The 24,442-nt window shown below is 49.6% G+C and overlaps 1 protein-coding gene across 5 annotated transcripts; it reads left to right on the plus strand.

The window, feature by feature from the left end:
• The first annotated feature begins 5,768 nt into the window (after positions 1 to 5,768).
• On the plus strand, positions 5,769 to 23,661 carry LOC115640891 (C-type lectin domain family 2 member D-like). 5 transcript variants are annotated; one of them, XM_030543976.1, is made up of 7 exons: positions 5,769 to 5,882; positions 10,831 to 11,024; positions 13,638 to 13,847; positions 15,728 to 15,838; positions 17,980 to 18,191; positions 19,640 to 19,743; positions 20,565 to 23,661. In XM_030543976.1, the coding sequence occupies exons 3-7, from the start codon at positions 13,814 to 13,816 to the stop codon at positions 20,701 to 20,703; spliced, it is 600 nt and encodes a 199-aa protein (XP_030399836.1). In that variant the 5' UTR covers positions 5,769 to 5,882; positions 10,831 to 11,024; positions 13,638 to 13,813; the 3' UTR covers positions 20,704 to 23,661. The 5 variants fall into 5 exon arrangements, with proteins under 5 accessions (XP_030399836.1, XP_030399835.1, XP_030399840.1 ...); XM_030543979.1 differs by lacking the exon at positions 5,769 to 5,882 and adding an exon at positions 5,910 to 6,066; XM_030543975.1 differs by lacking the exon at positions 10,831 to 11,024.
• The last annotated feature ends 781 nt before the right edge of the window (positions 23,662 to 24,442 follow it).

Genomic DNA, 24,442 nt, shown 5'->3' on the forward strand with positions numbered 1-24,442 from the left:
TACCCACAGACTTAACAAGTGCACCACAAGACTGATGTGCGTACATACCTGTCATCAATACGCACGCAGGGCCAGCACTTGCATTTAGGAGGCCTAGGCAATCACCTAGGGCACCAGGATTATTGGGGGGCAGCATTTTGCCGGAGGGGGCGGCAGGCGGCTCCGGTGGACCTGCAGCAGTCCTGCCTGCGGAGGGTCCAGTGGTCTGCGGCTCCGGTGGAGCTGCCGCAGTCGTGCCTGCGGACAGTCGGCTGCTCGCGCGGCTCCGGTGGACCTCCCGCAGGCACGACTGCGGCAGCTCCACCGGAGCTGTGGGACCAGCGTGCGGGGCGGCGAAATTGCCGTGCGCCTAGGGCACTCAAATCCCTAGCGCCGGTCCTGTATGCACGTGCATATTAGCCTATGGGGTAAGTGAACCCTAATATTTCTGTGGGTGAGGAATGAAATTTGGGCATACGAGGAAGGATTTCTGACATTTGCACTAGAAAAGAAGTGACCCACCTCTACCGAGTACTCCCGTTCTCACTTTTCTCCATTCTTACTTACTCCACTTCTATTCTTACAAATTATTCTCTATCTATTCTATCTATCTACAATGACAGCTGCTATTAGTAGGCTGTACTTGTTCTTCTTCAACTTTAAGTTTCAAAGGAACTAAGCTAAGCTTGGTTCCCCTAAGTTTTATTCTTTGTTTATTAGGTTTTGATTTTAAATTTAAGTTAGTCAAATAAACCCTAAGTTCATCTTAATAGTTTGTAACATTAGTTTCTTCTAAGCACTGCATCCCTCACTGAAGAATTGAGAAACCTGAACCACAAGGCTGGTCCTGTGTCTTCTTACTACCAGGTTATCAAAAAAGGGTGTGAGTATATTAACCAAAGCTTTGTTGCATATAATACTATATTATCATATGTATCTTTTGAATAGCAGTAATGCAATTGTAACTTTGTAACTCTGGGTATTTTACCATTTACTTACTATTATTGATTTTAATAAAAAGTCTTTAAGGCCATATCTGTCTCAGCGTGAGCTTCCTATCATACCTCTGAGGGTCCTTTGTAAATTCTGTGGAGCCTGATTAATGTGTACTCTGATGCCAGGTGGGGTGGTGCCAGAATAGGAATATGGGTCCCATCTATTGCTCCTCCACGGTTAGGGAAACCCATTTGTGCAAAGCCATCCACAATGTCCTGCACATTCCCCAAAGTCACGGTTCTTCTTAGCAGGGTGCGATTAATGGCCATGCAAACTTGCATCAACACTATTCCAATGGTCGACTTTCCTACTCCAAACTGGTTCGCCACTGATAGGTAGCTGTCTGGAGTTGCTCAGCTTCCAGATTGCAATAGCCACTTGCTTCTCCACTGGCAGGGCAGCTCTCAATCTTGTGTCCCTGCGTCGCAGGGTAGGGGCGAGCTCAGCACATAGTGCCATGAAAATGGCTTTTCTCATCCGAAAGTTCTGCAGCCACTGCTCGTCATCCCAGGCTTGCAGGACGATGTGATCCCACCACTCAGTGCTAGTTTCCCGAGCCCAAAGGCGGCGATCCACGGTGCTGAGCACGTCTGTTACTGCCACAAGCAATTTAGTGTCTTGCGTGTCAGGCGAATCAATATCATCGTCTGACTCCTCACTGTCACTTTGCAGCTGAAGGAATAGCTCCACTGCCATGCGTGATGTGCTGGCAACATTCATCAGCAAGGTCCTCAGCAGCTCGGGCTCCATTTGTAACAGAAATCACGCTGCAGACTCACAATGCCGCCAAACTGGTCGGAATGTGTAGCAAAGCACCACGGGGCGTTGGAACAGGAAGCGGAAAGACCCGCACCCTTCCGTCCCCTTCCCACAAGCCACAGCGCCAAAATGGGACGAGGTGCTCTGTGGGATAGCTGCCCACAATGCACCACTCCCAACAGCGCTGCAAGTGCTGCAAATGTGGCCACACTGCAGCGCTGGGCCTACACAGCTGTACGAACACAGCTGTAACTACCAGCGCTGCAGAACTGTAAGTGTAGCCATGGCCTTAGATTGCAAACTCTTTGCGGCAGGAGCTGTCTTTTTTCTTTTGTGTTTGTACAGCACCTAGCACAGAGGGATCCTGGTCAATGATAATACAAGGAGAAAACAGCTTGGGAGAGTCTCCCTGTTGGTTGAAATTGATGTGGTCCTGCAGCACATTTTGATTTTTGTCAAATCAATTTTATCTGATGGAAAATTCTTCCGTTGGAAAGTTTTCAACCCGCTCTGATTACTTGTATAACAATAGCTTAAGAACTAAATCATGGACCATCCATCAAATAAACCAGAGCCTTCTGCTGGCAGCTGTTTGACTTTAAAGCACAATGGGTTTAACTGACTTGTAATCATTGGTATTGTGCAGTGCTGAATGTGGTGTACTTCCCTGGTAAGATAGTGGTGTAAATTGCTTACTGCACTAATGTAGCAGGCTTCTTAGGGGTTTGCAAGTATAGCTACACTAGTGCAATTGCCTCTAATGTAGACAGGACTTTATTCTGGAGGTGACAGCTGTGACACCATTTCGCTGTCTTAGCTCTAATCCTGGTAGGTGGCAGGCAGCTGGGGTGCTGTCAAAACAATGTGAGAGGGAAAGCGCTGGGTTACATGCGAGACATGAACTCCCCAACCTACTGTTAAAGGTAGCATCCAGAGCCAGGTTCAACCAGGTCTGTCTGGGGCTCGAACCCTCCAGAGCCCCTAGCCCCTCCTCTGGCTGTGCGGCTGAGAACCCCAGGCTGGGAGGAGCCCGAGGCTGATGGGGTCTCACATACACTCTGCCTCGCCTCATCATATGCTCTGCCCCAGTGAAACGCCCCCACTGAAATCAGCACCCTTAGGTCTCTGTCCGGAAAATGCTGATTACACCCTGATCCAGGCCAGATTTGAACAAAGTAAATGATTTTCTACCTCCTCCAAGTTCCCTCTGTAGTTTCTTGTGCATGTAGGCTGTTAACAGTTTATGATAAGACTTTATTTTTCCCCCCTGTAGCTATGTGCCATTAACCAGCTGCCCCAGGAGTGCCTGCATTCAGTGACTGGCTGAAGAAATCCTTGTCCATAGTGTGGAGCAATGTTTCGAAGATATTTTTAGATTGAAGGTGCCAATGCAATGTAAGACTTGCCTCTGCTGTTAGTTTTGAGCACCGTGTGGCAATGAATGTCAAAAACCCAAATGTCCTGACTTTTAAATCTTGGATTTCAGGTCTTCAAATGACTACGGTTCCTCTTCTAAACACAGCGTCAGCCTGAGAGAGAGTTGAGCAGAGCCCACTGTTCACAGACCATGTGTCTCACTCAGAGAAGAGAGGCTGAGAATTCTGCTGAGGACCCTCTTAATAACAATGGGGATCAAAAGAGGGCAGGACAACCAGGTAACCAGAGCCTCACTGCTCAGATACAGGGTGGTGGTAGAGACAAATGTAAGACCCATCTAAAGTAAACACCACAACCACATTCGCGGATGCGGACATCTGCAGCTATAAAGAGGATTATCCCCGGATTTGCGGATTATCCGCGGCTTCTCTAAAACTCCCCTCTCCAACAGGGGCCAAGGAGCAGCTGAAACTGACACACGTGCTCAAAGGAAATAGCAAAAGGAAACAGAGAAATCATATTGGCGCGAGGGGATAGAGAGCCCTAGCACTCCCAGGGCTGTTTGCTTCTCCTCCCTGAACACAGACCAGCCATCCTAAGGCGGGGAGGGGGGCAAGGCCCTCTCACGGCACTGCTACAAAGGAAGTTCACAGCTTACCTGCTTGAAAACCCCCCTTTCTGTGCAGCATCCCCTGCAAATGCCCCCCCTCTGAGCACGAGCGGCCAGGAATGCTCTGAATACCCCATAGTCCAAGCTAGGCAGCTGCACGGCCAAAAGCCCGCGATTTAGCCTGGAGGAAGCCTGGTGATTGGCTCTCATTAGCATACTGTCCCCTGATTGGACAAGGGGTAGGCTGGTCTATCGAGTATCAGAGATCATAGTGTAGCAAACTAACAGTGATCAGCATAATACGCGGGAAACCACAGGACTGGGAGGGGCCCCAGCTGGTGACTTCTGTATTTAGACAGCTGCTGTGTATTCCCTCCCAAACCAATGGTGTAAAACAGCAGTCGCTCTATTGGAGTCAATGAGTCAGAGCCCCAGGTGAAAACACTACTCTGACCATTAGCCCACACTCCCTGCTCCAAGCCAAGAATGGACCCACCAGCCAGTAATTGCTCCCCTCCATGCTGCTGTCTAGGAAACAGTTTGTGTAAAACCCGCTGCCAATGGGCGTGTGTCATTCAAGGCAGGACTCCCTAATAACTAGACCATTTGTGGTCATCTAGTCTTCCTGTCTGAATGAGGCAGGTGGGAGAACCGCCCCCAGATCTGCCCTGGTCACATTTCAAGGCCACTGGGCATGAGAGAGGGGCCTGGAATTCCACTCTCCTCAGCTGTAATAAATAAAAAACAAGCCGCCCTGTGGTGCCCAGCTGCACCCACTTGAGGGAAGGGCACAACCCTGGTTTTGCTTGATCTCCTCTGCTTTCTTGAGGAGAGGAGTGTGGGCCCCGCATCTGTTTTCTCTCCTTACAGTAGAGGTGCTTTTGGGTTATTGCTGTGTGTCCCTCTGTACTGCCCTGGGGTCCCAGTATCCCTCCCTCTAGTCTGGTCTGTAAATTCTTATACCACAGCCAATGGGATTATCGGTGTTTGCCTAGAGCAGTGGTTTTCAACCAGGGGTACATGTATCTACCCCTTGGGGTACACAGAGCTCTTCAAGGGGGTATGTCAACTCATCTAGGTATTTGCCTAGTTTTACCACAGGCTATATAACAAGCACTAGCAAAGTACACACTAAAAATTCATACAGACAATGACTTGTTTATACTGTTCTGTGTTCTACACACTGAAATGCAAGTACAATATTTCTATTCCGGTCGATTGATTTTATAATTCCCTGGCAAAAATGAGAAAGGCAGCAATTTTTCAGTAATACGGTGCTGTGACACTTTTGTATTTTTATGTCTGATTTTGTAAGCAAGTCATTTTAGAGAAGTGAAACTTGGGGGTACAGAAGACAAGTCAGACTCCTGAAAGGGGTACAGTAGTCTGGGAAGATTGAGAGCCACTGGCCTAGAGGCCGGTGAGGGTATGTCTACACAGCAAAAAAAAAACCCATGGCTGGCTCCTGCCAGCTGCCTTTGGCTCTCATGGCTTGGGCTGTGGGGCTGTTTCACTGCTGTGTAGACTTCTGGGCTCTGGCTCTGGGACCCTCCCACCTCTAGGGTCCTGGAGTCTGGACTCCAGTCTCAGCCCAGATGTCTACACAGCAATGAAACAGCCCTGCAAGCCTGAGTCAGGTGACACGAGCCAGGGATGGGTGTCTAGTTACTGTGTAGACATATCCAGAGTTTATTGCAGGCACAATAATGGGCCTTTCTCAGTATTTATCCTGTGCTCATCCTACCCCTGCCCCACTGAATCAGTCACCCAGGGAACAGCCAGTCACAGGGAAACATGAGTCACCCATACGTGACTGTGCAGAATTTGAGCAGGAGGAAGAATGGGAGACCCTGGTCTGGGGGACATGGGGGATCTGGGGGCACTCAGAGCCCCTGGCATGAGGGACAGGGCAGTTGCAAGGAGGCGTGTCTGTGCAATAGAGAGGGGGAATGGGGGATGCACGGAGGTTTATTGTGTGGCCCTTGGTCGGTCTGGAGGGGAGGGAGTTAATTGGAGTCTTGCTTTGTTGTTTATATCGCAGCAGGATACAGCGGTTGGCTTTTTTTAGTTTTTCTTTCTGCGGTTCCTGGCTCAGCTGACCTGCAGATGGTGGTTTGTTTGCATCGCTGCTCCTGCAAAGGCTCCTTTCCCACCGCAGCCGGTGAGTTTGCTGCGGGTGGAGACGTCCCGTTTTGCTGGACTGCGGTGCGGGAGGTGGTTGCGTCTCTTCCGCGGAGTTCAGGAGCTGAGGCTGCTTGCTGCGGGGAGGGCGCGCTCCGCGACCCGCGCTGCGAGGGCGGCTGCAGGGCGGGGGTGTCTGCAGCCCTGACTGTTGTGTTTTGCAGGTAGGAATTTGGGGCACTCAACATGCTCAGGAACATCTGCGGAAGCCACTGCCCTTCAGCCTGCGCTTGGTAGCGGGAAGATTCTGCGGGCTGCTGTTGACAGGGGCTAAAAGGGGGCAAATCGGAGGAGGGGGGTGACCGGGGTCTGAGCAGGGGGCGGAAATTGACTGGGGAGGAGTGGAGGGGGGGTCAAGCAACTGGAGGCAGAGTTAGGAGAGGGGCTGAAGAGCAAAATTAGGGATGGGGGGGGGCTGGAGTTAAGTCCAGGGCGAGGCACTGGCAGAGGGCAAAACCCTGGCACAATGAGGGCAGAGAGGGTAACAATTACCCTGGTGGGACTGAGACACCAGTGTTTGCAAAAAATAGGGTGGGAGGAGCAGAGGGATTTTTTTATTTTTCCCCCCCTCCCCCCAGACAGCACCTCTCAGCATCCACTTCCCAGGGCTGGGTTCTTCAAGGCACAGGCATCCCAGTGCCTGGTCAATGCAGCTCCTCTTTGATGGACGCTACTGAGCTTCTGCAGCGGGAGACTTAATACAGTGAAACAGGGCCTGCCCTGCACCTTCCCCCCCAGGGGGCTGTACACCCCCTGCCCCAAATTTCCCCAACATGAACTCGCCTGCTCTGCCTAGGGATCCAGCAGACTGAGCTGTGCTGCCCAAGTGATCAATTTTGGCTGGTGTTGGGAGTTTCTGTACTAAACATTTTTATTGTATTATAATTCATTTTTACATAAGAACGACCACATTGGGTCAGACCAATGGTCCATCTAGCCCAGTACTCTGTCTTCTGACAGGTGCTTCAAAGGGAATTAACAGAACAGGGCAATTATTGAGTGATCCATCCCCTGTTGTCTACTCCCAGCTTCGGGCAAGCAGAGGCTCTCAGAGCATGGTGTTGCATCCCTGCCCATCTTGGCTAATAATCATCAATGGACATATCCTCCATGAACTGAATTTTTTTTCCAATCTTGTTCTAGTTTTGGCCTTCACAACAGCCCCTGGCAAAAAGTTCCACAGGCTGAGGGTGTGTTGTGTGAAGAAGTACTTCCATTTGTTTGTTTTAAACGTGCTGCCTATTAATGTCATTGGGTGACCCCTAGTTCTTGTATTATGTGAGGGAGCTTTTCGCTTTCTCCACACCCATCGAGATTTTATAGACCTCTATCATATCTCTCCCCCCTCCCTTACTAGTCTTTTATCCAAGCTGGAAAGTCCCCCAATCTTTTTAATCTCTCCTCATATGGAAGCTGTTCCATACGCCTAATCATTTCAGTTCCCCTTCTCTGAACCTTTTCCAACTCCAGTATATCTTTTTTGAGATAGGGCGACCAGGACTGCACACAGAATTCAGGATGTGAGCATACCGTGGATTTATATAGTAAAAGTGGAGGAGCTTGGTTTGCCAGACTGATCAGCAAAGCCAATGCTGACAAACGATATGAAAAGGCTGCAAAACACCAATCCTCTGAACTGCATCAACATGCAGAAAGCCTTATAAGCCAGTCACCGTCAAAGCCAATTTTAGAAGTACTTAATGAGGCTGATAAGAATGCTGGACACACAACACAGTTTGTGTGACCAAACATGGCTGTCACATCATACTTCCTCTTTCAGCAAGAGATACCAGACACTACAAACTGGAGGTCGGTGTTAAGTGCACGGCCATTTGTTAATCCAGAAGCTGGACACTGGTTCTGGCCAAGACCAGCAAATGCTCACTGTCTTTCTGCAAGAAACTCAGCTGACTGGTTAGAAGCATGTGGTGAAACAGACTTTACAGTTGAAAAAGTGAAGGCCTCTCACCACATTCGGAGAATGTGCATACGCGGCTGATGAATGCACTGATGCAAAGGAGTCAAGTAGTAAATCACTGCCTGTGTCATCTTGATATCAGTGGTAGGTCAGTAGATGAATTTCTAGATCTTCAGATTATAGAAGACACATCGGCTGCACCTCTGAAACCTACGTCTTAGAGTTAAATGTTCGTAAATTGAACCCCAAAGAGATGGCTGCTTGTGCGGTTGATGGAGCTGCAAACTTCTCTGGAAGACGTAATGGAGCACAAGCTCTGCTCAGAGAAAAGTGTAACTCTGATCTCTCCAATACATACTGCAGAGGCCGTCTACTCCAACTAGTAAAAGCTGCAGAATCTTCAAAAGGCATTTAAAAAGCTATACATTTAATGTCTTCATTATACTCTTTTTCAGCAAGAGTCTGAAAGGACTTAACGTCTTGGAAAACACAGATGATACATTGGGACAGAAGTTCAAAGTAGTCCAATCTGGGAAAATCCACTGGCTTTCTCATGAGGGATCCTTGGCTGTTGTCTTCAAATGACTGCAACCATTTTTATTGGCTTTGGAAAGTATCTACCGAGATGGGACAGATCTAAGTAGTGGGGCTCGTGAATTACTTTCTCTGCTAAATTCAGAGAAGACTATTGCCATTCTCTCTCTTTGAAGTCTACTGTTGAAACCACTTGGGTCATTACACAATGCCATCCAGGCATCTGCTGCAATAGCAGTAGATCTCTGTCCCACACTGGAAGCTACACTTGAATCAATCAGAGAGAGGTCCATTGAAAACGTACTGAAAGAAGCAAAGACGTCAGTTCAGAAGTTGGCTAATTAGGGCACTTATATTAACTCCTTAAATGAAGAAGACAAGAAGTGTGTGTTAAGACAGCTGAAAAAGTGAAGTACGCTGACTTGATTCTTACAGCTCTACAAGAACACCTTTTGGGTTCCATCGGCCTCTACATACCTTTTACAGATGCCTGTCTTACAAAACACCGACAATTGAGTGGAGTGAGGCTCTACCAGCAATGGGGCTGCCATGTGATCAGGACAGAATAGAGAATTTGAACACAGAGTGGAATTTCCTGCAATGAACAAACGTAGATTTGATTTCAGCGTCTTCTTTATCATCACTAATGGGTCGATCCAATTTTTGTGCTATGTTTCCTGCAATGAAAGAAGCAGGAATTCATCTCTTTCTGCCATCAGTCACAACAGCTACAGCTGAACGTCCTTTTTCCTCATGGACTAGAATTTTGTGTTTTGGAAGAAGTCGCCTTCTGCCTGATCATGAGCATATCATGAGGGACTGGAAGTACCGGACACATGAGAAGCCACCAAAAATGAATGCCCTGCATATGAGGAGTTCATTAACAGAGTTGTGCAAAATTACAACAAAAACCAAGAAGGTTGTGGACATAGTGCTTCACAGTGGGCTTGTATAGCCAACTTTAATTTGGGTGCTGATTTAAAAACGTGAGTTAAATCTAATAAAATGCTTGTGGAACATTTTTCAGGGTTTACTATGGTGCCATAGAGCCCACCTTTGCCCTAACAGTCTCATCCCTCATTGGTTCTCCCCTTGTATTTTTGAACACACACACACCCCCAATCTCAATTTCCGTGGAAAACACTGCAGTGAAATATTTGTTCTGTGCGATACTGGTTTATATCCCATTCTGTCAGCTGCAGGATTCAGCATCAATTATCCTCCCAATGTAAATAGCAGGGTAGGTTTGTTTATTCTGCTAGGCTGCTTCACTGGTTCGTTTGTTCACGGGAGAAGCCGGAACCTCTAAAGAGCTATTCACCTCCCCAAAAAAACCAAGTCAGCTTTTCAATAGAACTCTTTGCTGCCTCACTAAGGTTTGTCTGAGTTCGAGATCCTCAGTAGGAACAGTTCTAATCATCCTGCATCATGTTTTACAGAGAGGAGGAGAAGGTGGTGCATCTTCAAGCAGTGGTGGTAGGAGTGGTGTTTGTGCTGGTGGAAGCCAGGGGAAGCCCTTGGCCCACCAGGAGAACTGGGGAGTGAGTGTTTGGGGGAGGGAAAGGACTTTTTGGCCCTCTTCTCACCTCTACCACCACTAAGGCCTCTGCGTAATGGCAGCCATATTTTGACCCTGTAATATAATAGATAGAAACTGCTCCTGCCAGGAAAAAAGTCAGGTGAACATAGATGGCCCTCAGTCAGGGCAATAGGAAATCCAGAATACTTCTCTCTCCTTTCTACCCAGATAATGGAATATAGCTGCATGGAGACAAACCCATCAGGCTCATCTAGGGTGACCAGATGTCCCAATTTTATAGGGACAGTCCAGATATTTGGGGCTTTTTCTTACATAGGTGCCTATTACCTCCCCCACCCCCATCCCAACTTTTTCACACTTGCACTCTGGTCAGCCTAGGCTCATCTTTACCCTACAGATTTCAAGATCTCTTGCTGAACAAGCCTTTTCATCTCTAATGAGATATTACTCCAGGGGCTTGCAGGAATCTACAAAACCTTTGTCAATCAAGACAACAGGACAAGTGTGCATTGCTGCCTGGGTCTGCCTCCTGACCTGATGAACTGTAATGGTCAGAGATTGCACCAGCACAAAAGTATACTGAAGGTGAACCCTAAGGAAATTAAGAGTTTAAATTATCCTCCACATGTCCTGTGTCCCACTAATATGAATCCAGGCAAAGTCGTTTGGAAGCTGGACACTTTATGCTTCCATCCCACACCACTGTCAAGTTTTAGCAAATTAGGACAAGTCAGCACATAACAACCCCTATGTATCAGTAACTGCTAGTGGTAACAATTTACTACCTCTCCCTGCTACAGGTAGCACATTCCTACAAAGAGCAGCTGGGGGGAGGAGGAGGGGAGTGGGCCAGTGTTCCAGGCATTATATGATCCTACTACACTTGTTATGGTGGGTAAACTGCTTGTCACTGCCCGCATGATTGTTTCCCTCTAGGGATTGTCTCCACGTGGAATAACTACTCTGGAATGACTGCTTCGGATTAGCTACTCCATGTGTGAACGCTTGGCCGTCACGTTCGAGAATCTACTTTCAAGGGAAGGCAAGCCCTTCCTCCCTGCACCCCGCTCCCAAGGAAGCCACTCCTGGGCTCACTTTACTGCTTTCTTCCTTGCCTCTCCTCTGTACAGGTAGCTGTGGAGGGGGTGCTCTCCCCTTGCAGTCAGGGTCAGCATGGCACTAGGGGGTGCTGTGCTGCAGGGAGCGGGGTAGGGGGTTCAGCAGGGGATGCTCTGCCTTGGCAGTCAGTGTTGGCCCCAATGCCCTAGTGCAGCGCTAGGAGGCGCTGTGCTGCAGGGAGCGGGGTAGCGGGTTCAGCAGGGGATGCTCTGCCTTGGCAGTCAGTGTTGGCCCCAATACCCTAGTGCAGCGCTAGGAGGCGCTGTGCTGCAGGGAGCGGGGTAGGGGGTTCAGCAGGGGGTGCTCTGCCTTGGCAGTCAGTGTTGGCCCCAATACCCTAGTGCAGCGCTAGGGGGCGCTGTGCTGCAGGGAACGGGGTAGGGGGTTCAGCAGGGGGTGCTGTGCCTTGGCAGTCAGTGTTGGCCCCAATACCCTAGTGCAGCGCTAGGGGGCGCTGTGCTGCAGAGAGCGGGGTAGGGGGTTCAGCAGGGGGTGCTGTGCCTTGGCAGTCAGTGTTGGCCCCAATGCCCTAGTGTGGCGCTAGGGGGCGCTGTGCTGCTGGGAGCAGGGTAAGGGGTTCAGCAGGGGGTGCTCTGCCTTGGCAGTCAGTGTTGGCCCCAATACCCTAGTGTGGCGCTAGGGGGCGCTGTGCTGCAGGGAGCGGGGTAGGGGGTTCAGCAGGGGGTGCTGTGCCTTGGCAGTCAGTGTTGGCCCCAATACCCTAATGCAGTGCTAGGGGGCGCTGTGCTGCAGGGAGCGGGGTGGGGGGTTCAGCAGGGGGTGCTCTGCCTTGGCAGTCAGTGTTGGCCCCAACACCCTAGTGCAGCGCTAGGGGGCGCTGTGCTGCAGGGAGCGGGGTAGGGGTTTCAGCAGGGGGTGCTCTGCCTTGGCAGTCAGTTGGCCCCAATGCCCTAGTGCAGCACTAGGGGGCGCTGTGCTGCAGGGAGCGGGGTAGGGGGTTCAGCAGGGGGTGCTCTGCCTTGGCAGTCAGTGTTGGCCCCAATTCCCTAGTGCTGCGCTAGGGAGCGTTGTGCTGCAGGGAGCGGGGTAGGGGGTTCAGCAGGGGGTGCTCTGCCTTGGCAGTCAGTGTTGGCCCCAATTCCCTAGTGCTGCGCTAGGGGGCGCTGTGCTGCAGGGAGCGGGGTAGGTGGCTCAGCAGGGGGTGTTTACACCTGGGGGTGTGGAACAGGTGCCCATGGGGTGGAAGGGACTTTCCCTGCTGCGTTCTGGTGCGTGCCTTTTCTTGGCCGGAACTGCCAGCAGAGCAGACTCCATTTTGGACACAAAGACGCCACAGCTACGTTAAATTGACTTTCAAAATTTGTCTAGTTATGCTGAGACAAATACCTAATGTAGGTGACTGGGGGGCGGGCAGGGGGCCTCCCCCCACACTTTTAAAAGTGGGAGGGCTATACTGACCCACTTACAGGCTGTAAGGGCGAGTGGCAGGGGGAGGGGCAGAGAGGAGCAAGTGGGGGGTGGGGTTTCGGGGAAGGGGCGGTGTGAGAATGGGGGCTTGGGGTAAGGGATGGGGCCGTATGAGATGGGGTGGTGCAAGGGTGGGGCTGTGGGGGAAAGGATGGAGTCTTGGGGTAATTGGCAGTGTGAGGGCAGGGGCTCAGGGAGAAGGGGTGGTGTGGGGGCGGAGCCTTGCACAGGGGGCAGGGCCAATGTTCAGGTGCCTGGGGCGGGGTTGCGGGGGCATTTAAGGTGCTTCTGCTGCTCTGGTAGAGGCCCTAAAATGGTTTGTCTCCCTTGAGTGGGTTTTGTTTGAATTCCAGATTAAACCAGTTGAAGAGCATCTACATTAGGGATTTCCACTAGTATAATTAGAAGATCAGTGTTAAAACGGATTTAGTTACGCTGCTACAACTTCTCTAATATAGACAAGCCCCTAGATTAGCAATACAGCATATTCCGCTTCTTAGGAAGCCCCCGGTTGACGACTGAGAGTTGCCATTATCTGACGCCGGCTGAGAAGCGGAAGGCAGGGTTGTGGTGCTGTAGCCAGGAATCAGTAGGACGTGATTCCCTGCCTCCAGCCCCACAAACGGTGGTGTTGGGGTCTGTGGGGTGCAGGGTTTTTTGTTTGTTTGTTTTTGTTTTTTTAAAGCTCTCAATAATGCAAGTCTCTTGCCAATAGCCAGAGCAGTTATCTTGATAGTCAACTGGGCGGTATCAGTTCCAGGCAAAATGTTTCTATTAACTGTAAGTTGCGGTGAGAGTTGTTATTATTAAGCAGCATCTATGGTAAATGGAATCTCTGGCTGCTTGTGGTTTCCTTTTCTGTGTCACCTGCCTGAAGAGGAGAGGGGTATTCCAGCTACCCTGGTTCCCTGCATGGGAACCAGCTTCCTTGAAATCCCCCTTTAGTTGCATGTGGTCAGGAGCAGTTCTCTTCTTGTGGGGGTGAACCGTGTATAATTACTGTCTATCCATTTTAGTTTCTGAATCCCTTTGAGGTCCGGTGGCGGGGGGGAGATCCAGGATTCTGAGGCAATGTGCGGTTGTTCGTTACACTGCTAATGCCTCTGGATATGCGGACAGGGCTGGGGAAGGAATTGGGTGCAGAGAAAACCAGCCAACCCTTGAAAATTGGGACCATTTCTGTCTCTTGATTTCAGTTCTGTCCAGTAGCTGCCAAAGGCAGAGGATCTGGCGCTGGGATCTCTGAAGTTGATTGCTGCCTCCAAATTGGACCCGATTGCAGCTAGAGAGGAACTGGTCAGAGCCCAGGGCCTGTACCCCAGCGTTCATCTGTCTTGGTGAGAGAAGAGAGGTGACAAAAGGTGTGGGTCCCATGGATTCGGAGCTGTCACCCGATGGAAGACAAGGTAACTGACGCTTGACTGAGCAGGAACAGCGTGAAGGCTACGTCTGTATGTAGGGTGTCCAGATGCCTGGTTTTTGACCGGAAAGTCCAGTTGAAAAGGGGACCTAACAGTGTCCAGTCCGATCTACTGACCGGACACACAAAGTCTGGTTATTGCTGGTGGAGGAAGTGCCGGGTCATTACCTGCATGAGCCCCTACTCAGCCGGGGTCACCTCCTACCTACTAGAGAGGGGAAGAGCAGTGAGCAATGGTGGGGAGGGGAAGAAGAGCAAATTGAGATGGGGCCTCGGGGCAGGGGCGGGGCTTTGGGGGAAGAGGCGGGGCTTTGAGGGAAGAGGTGGGGCAGGGGTGGGCCCCCGGGGGAAAAGGAGAGTCAGGGGAGGTTCCAGCACTCCTGCTGGAGTGTCTGTTTTTCAAGTATTACGAAGTTGGCAACCCTACCGATACTGCCAGTTGGCATCAGGAGTCCCAGGTCCCAGGCTCCTACATGCAGGCCCCGCAGTTCGTATGCACAGCTGCTGTTTTCCAAGCGCAGACATGAGATGATGGTTGTGTGGCGGGAACGCTTGCCTTTTGAGGGCTGGTGTAACCCAGGTCTGCTGGGTGTGGTACTCTGTTGCCCTCTGATGGCACCTAGACCACCTAGAGATTAATGAGTCTGCTTCAGCCTTAGCTAAGAGGCAGGTGGCTTTTAGCTCAGGCACAAAGGCTCGTGGTCAGTGGTCCCAGGTTCAATCCCACCGGCTGACGGATTGTGTTACACTTGGCTAGTGTTCCTATGACTGACTGGATTTGTTCTTTCTGTCTCTGCTTTATGCTATGGACAAGTGAGTCAAGTTTGCCATCGCTGCACCTGTTTCACCCAGAATCCCACCCTGGGCATTGCTGAGACCAGCTGTGTGCTGGGGGGAGAGGGAGGACTGGATAGCTTGTTTATGCAAACACAAGTTTGTGTAGACCTGCAGCAAATGCACACCTGCTCCTGTGGCTTCATCCGCTGGGCCGTCTGAAATGCTTCTGTCTGGAATATTTTGACATTGGTCGAGCATTCTGTTCCGTGATTGAAGGGATTTCAAAGAAACCATTAACTGCTGCCCAAAACAGTTTTCACTGAACGGACACAGTCATTTATTCCAACAACACAACGGCATCCTCCATCCAGGGGTCTGCACACCGCTTACAAACAGCCAGAAATTATCCTGACATTGAGGGTCCTATGGGTGTGGGAGAAGGGGAGGAAAATAATCTTTATTTTGCTGCACATTTGGTGCCTTAGTTCCATCCAGCCAAAATAACAAACTTTAGAAATAGTCAGATAAGGAGCCTTAGGGAAGCTAAAAGGAAACGGGGCAGAAGGACAGTCTTGTGGCTAACGCCCTGGACCCACAATCATGAGCTCATGGTTATGTATTCATGCCTCTGCCTCTGACTCCCTGTGATCCAGGGCAAGCTGCCTCTCTCTCTGCCTCAGTTTCCCTAGCTGAGAAATGGTGACAACAATACTGCCTAGAGGGTGTGCAAATAACTTCCGTGGTGGCAGAGGGCCGCAGGCATTGGAGGGGAAGGGGCTGTGGAAGTGCAAAGTCAGTGACACCTAGGGATTAGCCAGAGCTTTCCTGCTGTTGTACGTAAACCTGGTTCCTTGTATTAAATGTTGAAGTACAGACCTTTGTGTGTCAGACTGCGAGGGGCTCCATACCAGGAGCACGTCCTCGTCTCTCCAGCAGCATCAATACTTTACCATCTCTTCTCCACCTGGGAAGCCAGTTGTCATGGCAATGGGCCAGCTAATGGCAAGACAATGCTGGTGGTGCTGGATCCATCTGGTGCCACCGCCGCAGGCAACCTAAGGGATCTGAATGGGGTTTGCTCTCTTTCAGGTGATCTGCCTAACAGCAAACTCCAGAGAGCTGTCGGGTGGAAAGCGCCGCTGACCGTCAGCGTGGTAGTCCTAGTCATGATTGTTGCTGTTGCTCTGATACTTTTGCATGGTGAGTTGTCGGCCTTTGCTGCCTCGCATTGGGGGGGAGGCATGTGGGGGGGGGGTCACATCTCCCCCATAGCTGAGGGGGACATGCCTGGGAAAGGCACCAGCAGCAAGCACTCCTGCCTGAGTCCCACTAGGTGGCGCCCCAGAGCAGGGAAGCGGGACTGGGCTGGCAGCCCAGTTCTCTGCTGTGGGGGGGCTGAGTGGGGACTCGCATCCCTCCCTCGCCAGCCAGCAGCTGCTGTTACAGCACATCTGGCCTGGCCTGCCTGGAGCTAAGGGAGACCGTTGGGGGTAATGGGGGGGAATATAGTGGGGTCTGGGGTGTGCACAGGGGAGCCCAGGGAGGCAGCGGGGCAGGATCATCTGTGAAGGTCTGGGAGAGGCAGCAGGGGTCTGGGGCAATGGGTAAAGGTCTGGGAAAGGCAGTAGGGGCCAGGGGCGATGGGGAGGGGTGTGGGTGAGGCATTGGGGCCAGGAGCACTGGGGGGGAGGCAGTGGGGGACGGGGCAATTGGGGGAGGCAGTGGGGGCCAGGGGTGGTGAGAGGGGTGGAGAACTGGCAGAGGCAGTGGGAGGCCAGGGCACCAAAATACAAGTTCGCCCAGTGTGCCGTTTTCCCTAAGGCCAACCCTGGCAGGGCTGGCCTAAAGGGTGGGCAACATGGGTGACTGCCCGGGGTGTGTTGGTCAAGAGGGAGTTGCTGGAGGGTGCCTGGGGCAGTCACCAGAAAGGTGACCCTGGCTGTGGTGGCAAGGGGGGTAGGCTGCCATTGTGCCTCCCCCCACCTCACATCAGCCGTTACCAATCAGGCCAGAAATTACAGATGTGGGTTGCTTCCATCCACTGCCTGTGCTGGTGCCTTTTGTTGCCCACTCTAATATTATGACAGCACTGGCCTTTTAACAGAGATGCTGGCTTAAAACAGCTTTCAGGGTCCCCCCTACATTCTGAATTCTGGAGTACAGTTGTGGGGATCCACATGAAAGACCCCCTAAGCTTATTTCTACCAGCTTAGGTTAAAAACTTCCCCAAGGCACAAATCCTTCCTTGTCCTTGGTCGGTATATTGCTGCCACCACCAAGTGATTTACACAAAAATTCAGGGAAGGGTCACTTGGAATCCCTATCCCCCCAAGCCCCTTCACCCCCTTTTCTGAGGAGGCTGGAGAACAAATGACCAACCAATTGCCTTAGCAATGTGAGCACAGACCACCTGCAAGATCAAGGTGGAAAGTAACTTTTACAGGGTAATAAAAAGATTTAAAACACAGGGGATTCCCCCTGGGCTCAGCTTCACAATTACAAAACCAGGAATGAAGCTACCTCTGTACCATAGGGAAATTCACAAGCCAAAGCAAGAGATAACCTAACACATTTCCTTGCCCTACTCAGTTTCTGTAGTTTTAGATGTATTATATTTTTCAGGAGATTTTGTACCTGCTTGGCTTCTCCCTCCATCTGGAGAGGGAACAACACACAGAACAACAAAATAAATCCCCTCTCCCCTCCCCATTGGTCTTTCTGGTCAGGTGCCAACTTATTTGAACTGCTTAACCCTTTACAGGTAAAGCAATCCAGTACAGCTGCAAAGGAGGGATTTTATGGTTCTGAATGAGCTGGCATACATAAAGGTTGCTACCCTTCCCCCTATATTCATGACACAGCCCTTCTGGCAGAAAGCGTTTTTCCAGCTCGTGGGGACAGTCCCTCCATGGGAAGGCTGAGGAGACTCATGGGGTTGGATTTTAAAATGCTCAGGCCAGATGTTCAGCACCCAGCGTGCCGAGCCCGTTTTGAAAATCCAGTGGCTTATTTTGCTGTCTAGAAGTTGAGAGCTTTGGAAATCTGGCCCTGAAAGCTTCTGAAACGTTCAGTAGCTGGGCAGAAGGGCTGTACAAAGAGGAAGGCTGGAAACAGTGTGTTAGACCACAGGACAAATCAACCCCAAGCAAACAACAAAAATGCCTTTAAACAGGCAGATCTGGGGTTGCACCTGGTACGTGACCTGTCTGTGTCAGTTGATTCATTGGCGCAGAAAGGTGCTACCCACGATACACGTTGATCAGCTTTCTATAGATTTCTCCCTTGAATTTAGAGAAAGCAAAGGGACACGTCTCTTATCGCTGCTATTCTCTTAACTTCAGTGAAATCTCCACCCGAATCCAACCTGCCTCATGTCTCCACCCCAGTCCATCTAAATGTAAGATTCCCTGCTCCCTGCTGCCTGGATGGCTGGGTCGGGTACAGAGGGAAATGCTACTATTTCTCTGAGGCCGAGGGGACCTGGGACTCCAGTCAGAGCTTCTGCTCTTCACTCAATGCCTCCCTGGCTGGGATCGACACCGAGAAAGACCTGGTAGGGAAAAACAAAAAATAAAACTGGTATAGGCACCAAGCAGCATGTTGGCATGATCTTGTCCCAGGGCCTCGGGCGGAGGACGGGGCAGGGCCATGGTCTGGGTGCACCCAGCCTTCCCAAATGCAGGAGTCATGCGCTGCCCATGTCCTCCCGGTCCCATAAGTTAATGAAGGGAAGATCTGTGCACAGATCTCACCCAGCAGTTCAGAGGGTGGGAAGGAACTTTGGAAACAGAACGGGTGCAGAAAGAGGGTGGGGGAGGAAAGAGACGTTAGCATTTCGTTTTTAAGCAGTTGTTTCCAAAGTCCGTGGTATGGTGGTTCAGCCTTACCAGAGGAGACTCAAGGAGCTTGGCCTGTTTAACCTAACCAAATGAAGGCTGCAGGAAGATAGGATTTCTCTCTCTAAATACATCAGAGGGATAAACACCAGGGAGGGAGAGGAGTTAAGCTAAGTGTCAATAAAGACACAAGAACAAATGGATATAAACTGGCCATCAACAAGTTTAGGCTTGAAATTGAATGAAGGTTTCTAACCATCAGAGTGACGTTCTGGAACAGGCTTCCAAGGGGAGCAGTGCTGGCAAAAAACCTAAGTGGCTTCAAGACGGAGCTTGATCAGTTGATGGAGGAGATGGGATGATGGGACTGCCAACAATGGCGTGTGGCCGATCTGTGACTGCCAGTAGCAAATATCTCCAACGTTTGGAGCAGACACTGGATGGGGAGGGCTCTGAGTTACTACAGAGAATTCTTTCCCAGTGTCTGGCTGGTGGGTCTTGCCCACATGCTCAGGGTCTAACTGGTCGCCAGAATTTTCCCCCAGGTCAGATTGGCAGAGACCCTGGGGGGGAGTTCACCTTGCTCTGCAGCACAGGGCATGGGTCACTTGCAGCTTTAAACTAGAGTAAATTGTGGATTCTCTGTAACTTAAGTCTTTAAATCATGATTTGAGGACTTCAGTGACTCAGCCAGAGGTTAGGGGTCTGTTACAGGAGTGGGTGAGTGCGGTTCCATGATGTGCTGGAGGTCTAGAAGATCATGATGGTCCCATCTGGTCTTAAAATCTGAGTCTTGCAGACAAGTGACATCTGCCCCCCTCCCCCAACAGATATCTTCACCAGTCCCCCACCAGATACCTGCCACTGTGCCCAACAGCAGTGAGTCAGCATATTAACTGCATGTTGCTATTAAAACAATTAGCAGCAAAATCGTTAACGTTGAGTTAGACACCATTAGGTTTCAGAGTGAACACAAGTGGAGCTGAACTGTGCTGTTCATAGCTAATGTGTGAGGCTTTCTGCAGATTCAGGTACCATCTATGGTAGGAAAGCAATTTGTTTTAGGCAGCAGGTCCCCTTGAAGCAGTGACTGAAAATAGTTTAACTGCTTCAACAGCATTACAGACTATAATGAATAATGTTTTTTGTTTATTTGTTTTTAAAGAAGTTCATTATGCGATATAAAGGCGTCTCTGAGTTTTGGATTGGCCTGAAGCGAGAATCTGCGCAGCTCTGGGGATGGGTGAATGGCGAACAGTTCAACAACCTGTGAGTCCTTTTTCTAGCTAGTCACTTTGTAGGGATCCAAATGGGAAAAGGGCTGAATTTGGGCAGATCAGAAAAATGTGTTATTCCCCAAATAACGCTGATTATTTTTCTCCTTTGTGACATTTCCCCCCTAGTCTTTGGGGTTCGTCTCCATTGCTGACCTAGCAGATCAGTGGGCTGCTGCTTCCCCTCCAGCCCTCTAACTGGCAGCTTAGGTAGAAATGAGAGACCCATGGTAATTCCTGAAAAATTCAGTGGGGATTTAAGCCCAGATTTTAAAGGTACTTAAGCATTACTCAGCATTTCAAAGCCTAAATAACTTAGGAACATAAGGCTGTGTTTCAAAAGTGCCTTAGGCACCTAAGTAACTTAGGCCATGCACTGTTGAGCAGAGAAGCAGTGCCTAAATACCTTTCACAATCTGGACCTTAACCCTTCCTCCTCCTCCCTAGAGGAAAAAAGGGTAGGAAGAGACGCTCCAGTACCTATGCGGAGTCAATGCCAATGGCTGCTGGTGAAGAATCCTGCAGGACAATCAGTGAGGTGGCAGGTATGCTGCAGAAATAACCATGCTTGTAACCCAGCTATGTTAAAAGAGTTAGGTGTCTTGCATTGCCAGTGTGGACAGAAGACCGTTCCTTAACCCTACTGGAGATCAATCTTTGTCTTTTCCTTCCCACCCCTCTTTCCAGGAAGAGTTTGAGTGGAATTATTGGTGCAGGAAGGGGGCGATCCTGGGGGGTTTCACTGGATGGGCCCATCCGTGGGGGCACGTGCCTGGCCCCTGCCCGACTCTTATCACCAGGGCGTGTCTGTCACAGGTTTACAGTAAGAGGAGAAGGTGACTGTGCGTACCTGAGCGACGGCTTTGCCACTTCGTCATGGTGCTCCACGAAGCGCTACTGGATCTGCAGCAAACCCGACGGGATGCGAAGGGAGGACGCGATGCCGGGGGACTGAAGGGTGAAGGCTGGGAAAACACCTCAAGGCCCAGCTGCCTTACACTCCAAACAAACATTGCTTAATAAGATCCTCCATAGAGCTTGACAAATTATTTTTGTTGTTGTAAATAAGCCTCTTTTCTAACCTGCTCTTTATTGTGGCCTCTGTATAACCTCTTCGTCCTGGTTGTGTAACTAAGACCCAGTCTACACTTAAAACTCACTCCTGAATGCTGTAGCTAGGCCGATGTCACCCCTAGCGTAGACGCAGCTAAGTTGACCTAGCTACTGTCACTGGGATGGCGGTGTTCCTACAGTGATGGGAAACCCCCTTCCCCCACTGTAGGATGTGTCTGCTCTGGGGTTATGCCAGCGTAGTCTGCTGCCATGTCTGCATACTGTAGACATAGATTAAAACCCCTTCCCAGCTCCCCCTGCTGTTGTCTGTCAGGGTGCGTCTACACTGCAATGGGGTACGTGATTAAAGCAATGAAGGTGCAGCGGCACTGAGCTAGTTGTCCAGGTCTTTACCCAGGGTTCCAGCCTGTGTTGCTGCGGCATCATTGCTCCAGTACTAGCTCCATTAAAATGAGCATGGTTATGTCTACATGAATGGCCACCAAACCCTGTGATTGCAATGTGGACATACCCTCAGCTCTGCTGTGCCGGCCGAGCAGGAAGGCAGCACTGCTTTGAAGACAGATTGAGACAATCTTAAACGGCAACAGGCTAAGACAATCCACAGCAAGCAGGGATGTGAGGCAGCTGCACACAACATCCTCCCGAAGGAAGGAAGCTGCGGCAAGAGACAAGCAGCCAGGCTGTGAGTTTTCTTCGACTGTTGCAGAACCAGGCTCTGTTCGCTCATGCTGTCTCCCAACCCTGAGCAACAAAGTTGTGAGTTAAGGCTAATGGGACAGGGATCTGAACTCACCAATAGGCTCCTTGTTGAGGCTTCTTGTGATGCCTCCTGCATAGGGTCGACTGTGTTGCGTTGTCTCCCAGAAATGTGGTAGCTGCATCTTTGACGGAAAGTCTCCGTTGTGGAGCAAAGAAGATAATTAAGGAGGGCCAGAAAGGAGGCGCAGGTTCCAATGGAAATCAAAATGTCTGTATGTTTGAGAGTGTTATGGTCTTGCAGGGCTTATTGAGACTGTAAAGCGAAGGCCAGGCATGCGTGCATGCCAGAAGAAGTTGATTACTAGCTAGGTGTACTAGCAGAAAAGTCACAGAGGCGCTGGCATCCTGTGAAGAAGCTGTGGAGCTGCCCAGGAGAGGGGTTTACTTTGTGAGAAGGCATCGGGTTGTGTACTCTGTACTAGCAATAAGGAATTGTGGGTCGCTGTCACCGTTGCATCTCACCATATAAGAATTTGCTTACAGAGTCATAGGCAGAGCGGATGCCTTTTAATCTCATTGAGTTATCTTTCAAGGCGAGTTCGAGGCAGAGAAGCTGAGGCATGTAGAACCCTTTCGATTGCACTTGACTTTCCCTGTGATCAAGTTTTTAATCAGTGAGCAAAACAAACCGCAAAATCTGATTCAGAGTAAGCAGGTTGGTTTCTTGACTTTGCTAAATAAACTCGTATATGGATAAAGGTCAATGTGTGCATAAAACTCGAAGACTTAAGAGTCTTTAGATGCTAGAAGGGTCATTTGCAAATGTTGCCTAAGAGTTCAATTCCCCTTGGACTCACTTGCCAGCTAAGTTACAAGTACTTTTGTAGAGGACAAGATGCATATTTTCCCCTAATTTGAGGTGGCTGGGTATTTTCTAGCTGCATCATCTATTCATTCTATGGTGGTGGAATCTAAATAATTGAAATATATAAAGTCTCACAACTAACGAAAAATTAATCGAGTAATACCATGGAGTGTTCACTGTTCACCTATTTAATGATTTGCTGTTTACTTCTTTTGTTTTATAAAGTTTGCTATGACTTTGTCAGTCCTATAAGCTAACAGTCAAAAAAAGAGAACAAAACACCTCGTATTTTTTTTCCTTCTGCTGTAATTTGCTCATAGTCATAGAGTTTAAGGCTAGAAGGAACATCTTGTTTAATTCAGTCTGTCTTCTCTTCCCTCATTCTAACTTAGAGACAACTGAAAGTTTTCTGATGAAAAGTTTGTCAGAAAACAGGATTTGTTGAACATTAACTTTTCTTTTTGCAGAAACTTCATTTCCAATGACTTTATATTTTAGTTTTCTGAAGATTTTTTTCCAACACAATTTCAGATGGTTTTTAGAATTTTTGAAATTGTGCTGTTTTTTTTTGTTTCATCTCTCCACTTTCTGACTGCTTTCCAACTTTAGCCACATGGGTAACTAAGAGCGTTTCTGAAAGTAATATGTTGTGTTCAATGAACATTTCAAAGTGAAAGTGTTCCTTAAAAAACTACCCTCCTACCCAGATGCATACAAACCCTTTCTCACTCACTGTCTCCCATGCAGAAGAAATTAGGAACGAGTAAAAACATGTAAGTGGAGAAAGAAGTTTTGCCCTTAAATTGTTCGATTGGGATGTTAAAAATGTTTCTTGGGATTTTTTTTTCCCTGTGGAAACTTTTGCAGCACAAAATGCTGCTTTTCCAGCTAGTTCTAGTCTGTATTGTTGTTGTTGCCTTTTATGTATCGGTTTATTTTTATTTTTCCCCCTGGCCTAGCACCATCTGATGGGCCGGAGTAGACATTGCAATGTCTAGGTTTGCTGCAGAGCACTCTAATCTTCTGCTGTGTAGCTAGAGTGGAGACCTGTGCTGGGAGAAAGGTGAGTCAGAAGCATATTGTATTTGACATGAGCTGGGTGACTCCTCCTCACTATCCCAGTGGGAAACACCTACTGCAAAGATTAAAATGGAGGGAGAAGCTAATATACTAATCAGCAGTACAAACTCAGTACAGGGATTATTGTATAGATTTAATGTATCTAACTCTGTGATTATTTGTACTTGTAATTAAAATAATTAATCAACACTCTGAGGCCTGTGTTCGTGAAGATCTGTCCTCTTACAGCCATGGCCTGCAAAGTGCAGCTCTGCATGTGTTCCCTTCCCATGTGCGTTCGCATGCAGACAAGTTCATTCTGTGCGTGCACATGCTCCTGCGGGGCGCTGTTTCTCTTGTGTATTTCTAAAGCGTCCCAGCACTGACAGAGCGCAGGGTGGCGTTTTCCCAGGCTCAGCGACGGCCCTCCACCTTTGAGAGCTTTACCCAAAGCCCGAACCTTAGTCTTGTGTGTCCCTTAATGAAACAGGGGATCCGCTAATGCCATTTATATCGGGACAGCTTCTCTCTGGCAAATCCATTTAAAGGAACCACTGCAGATTTCACCGCGAATCTGATTCTCCTTCCACACCCCACAGCTGTTTCCAGTGTCGGGGGCCGATAGTGAGACCCTGCAGAAAAACAGAGAGACTCAGCAGTGGAGTCTAGATCTCTTGCCTAGCTCTAGAGCAGCGCTTGCTTGTTGTTTGTGAGCACTCGGGGTTTTTTTTCCTGCAGGGTTCAGATACCTCAGTGAGCGTGAAATGAGCTGGTAGGAGAATGGGAGAGGAACAAACCACCTGTGATGGGGGTTAGTCGCGTGGCTGAATGCACGGCAGGAATGTGCATAGACACTGGGGGAAAGGGTGACTGCAAGTGTAACCCAGGCCTGCTGGGACCTGGGTTCAACAATAAGTAAATAAAAAGAGTTTTTGTGGTCCATTCAAAAGCAACTGGAGGTCCAGCTTTGGCCTGCGGTCCACCTATAGCCTAC

The sequence above is a fragment of the Gopherus evgoodei genome, unplaced genomic scaffold, assembly GCF_007399415.2.
Source record: "Gopherus evgoodei ecotype Sinaloan lineage unplaced genomic scaffold, rGopEvg1_v1.p scaffold_32_arrow_ctg1, whole genome shotgun sequence".
Classification (NCBI taxonomy): Eukaryota; Metazoa; Chordata; order Testudines; family Testudinidae; genus Gopherus; species Gopherus evgoodei.

Bases quoted from the DNA above. Each gene is read 5' to 3' on its own strand.
- LOC115640891 (XM_030543976.1), top strand. From the start codon at position 13,814: ATGGATTCGGAGCTGTCACCCGATGGAAGACAAG. The intron at 13,848-15,727 runs GTAACTGACGCT...GCTCTCTTTCAG, and splicing joins GTCACCCGATGGAAGACAAG to GTGATCTGCCTAACAGCAAA. The intron at 15,839-17,979 runs GTGAGTTGTCGG...TCTTAACTTCAG, and splicing joins TGCTCTGATACTTTTGCATG to TGAAATCTCCACCCGAATCC.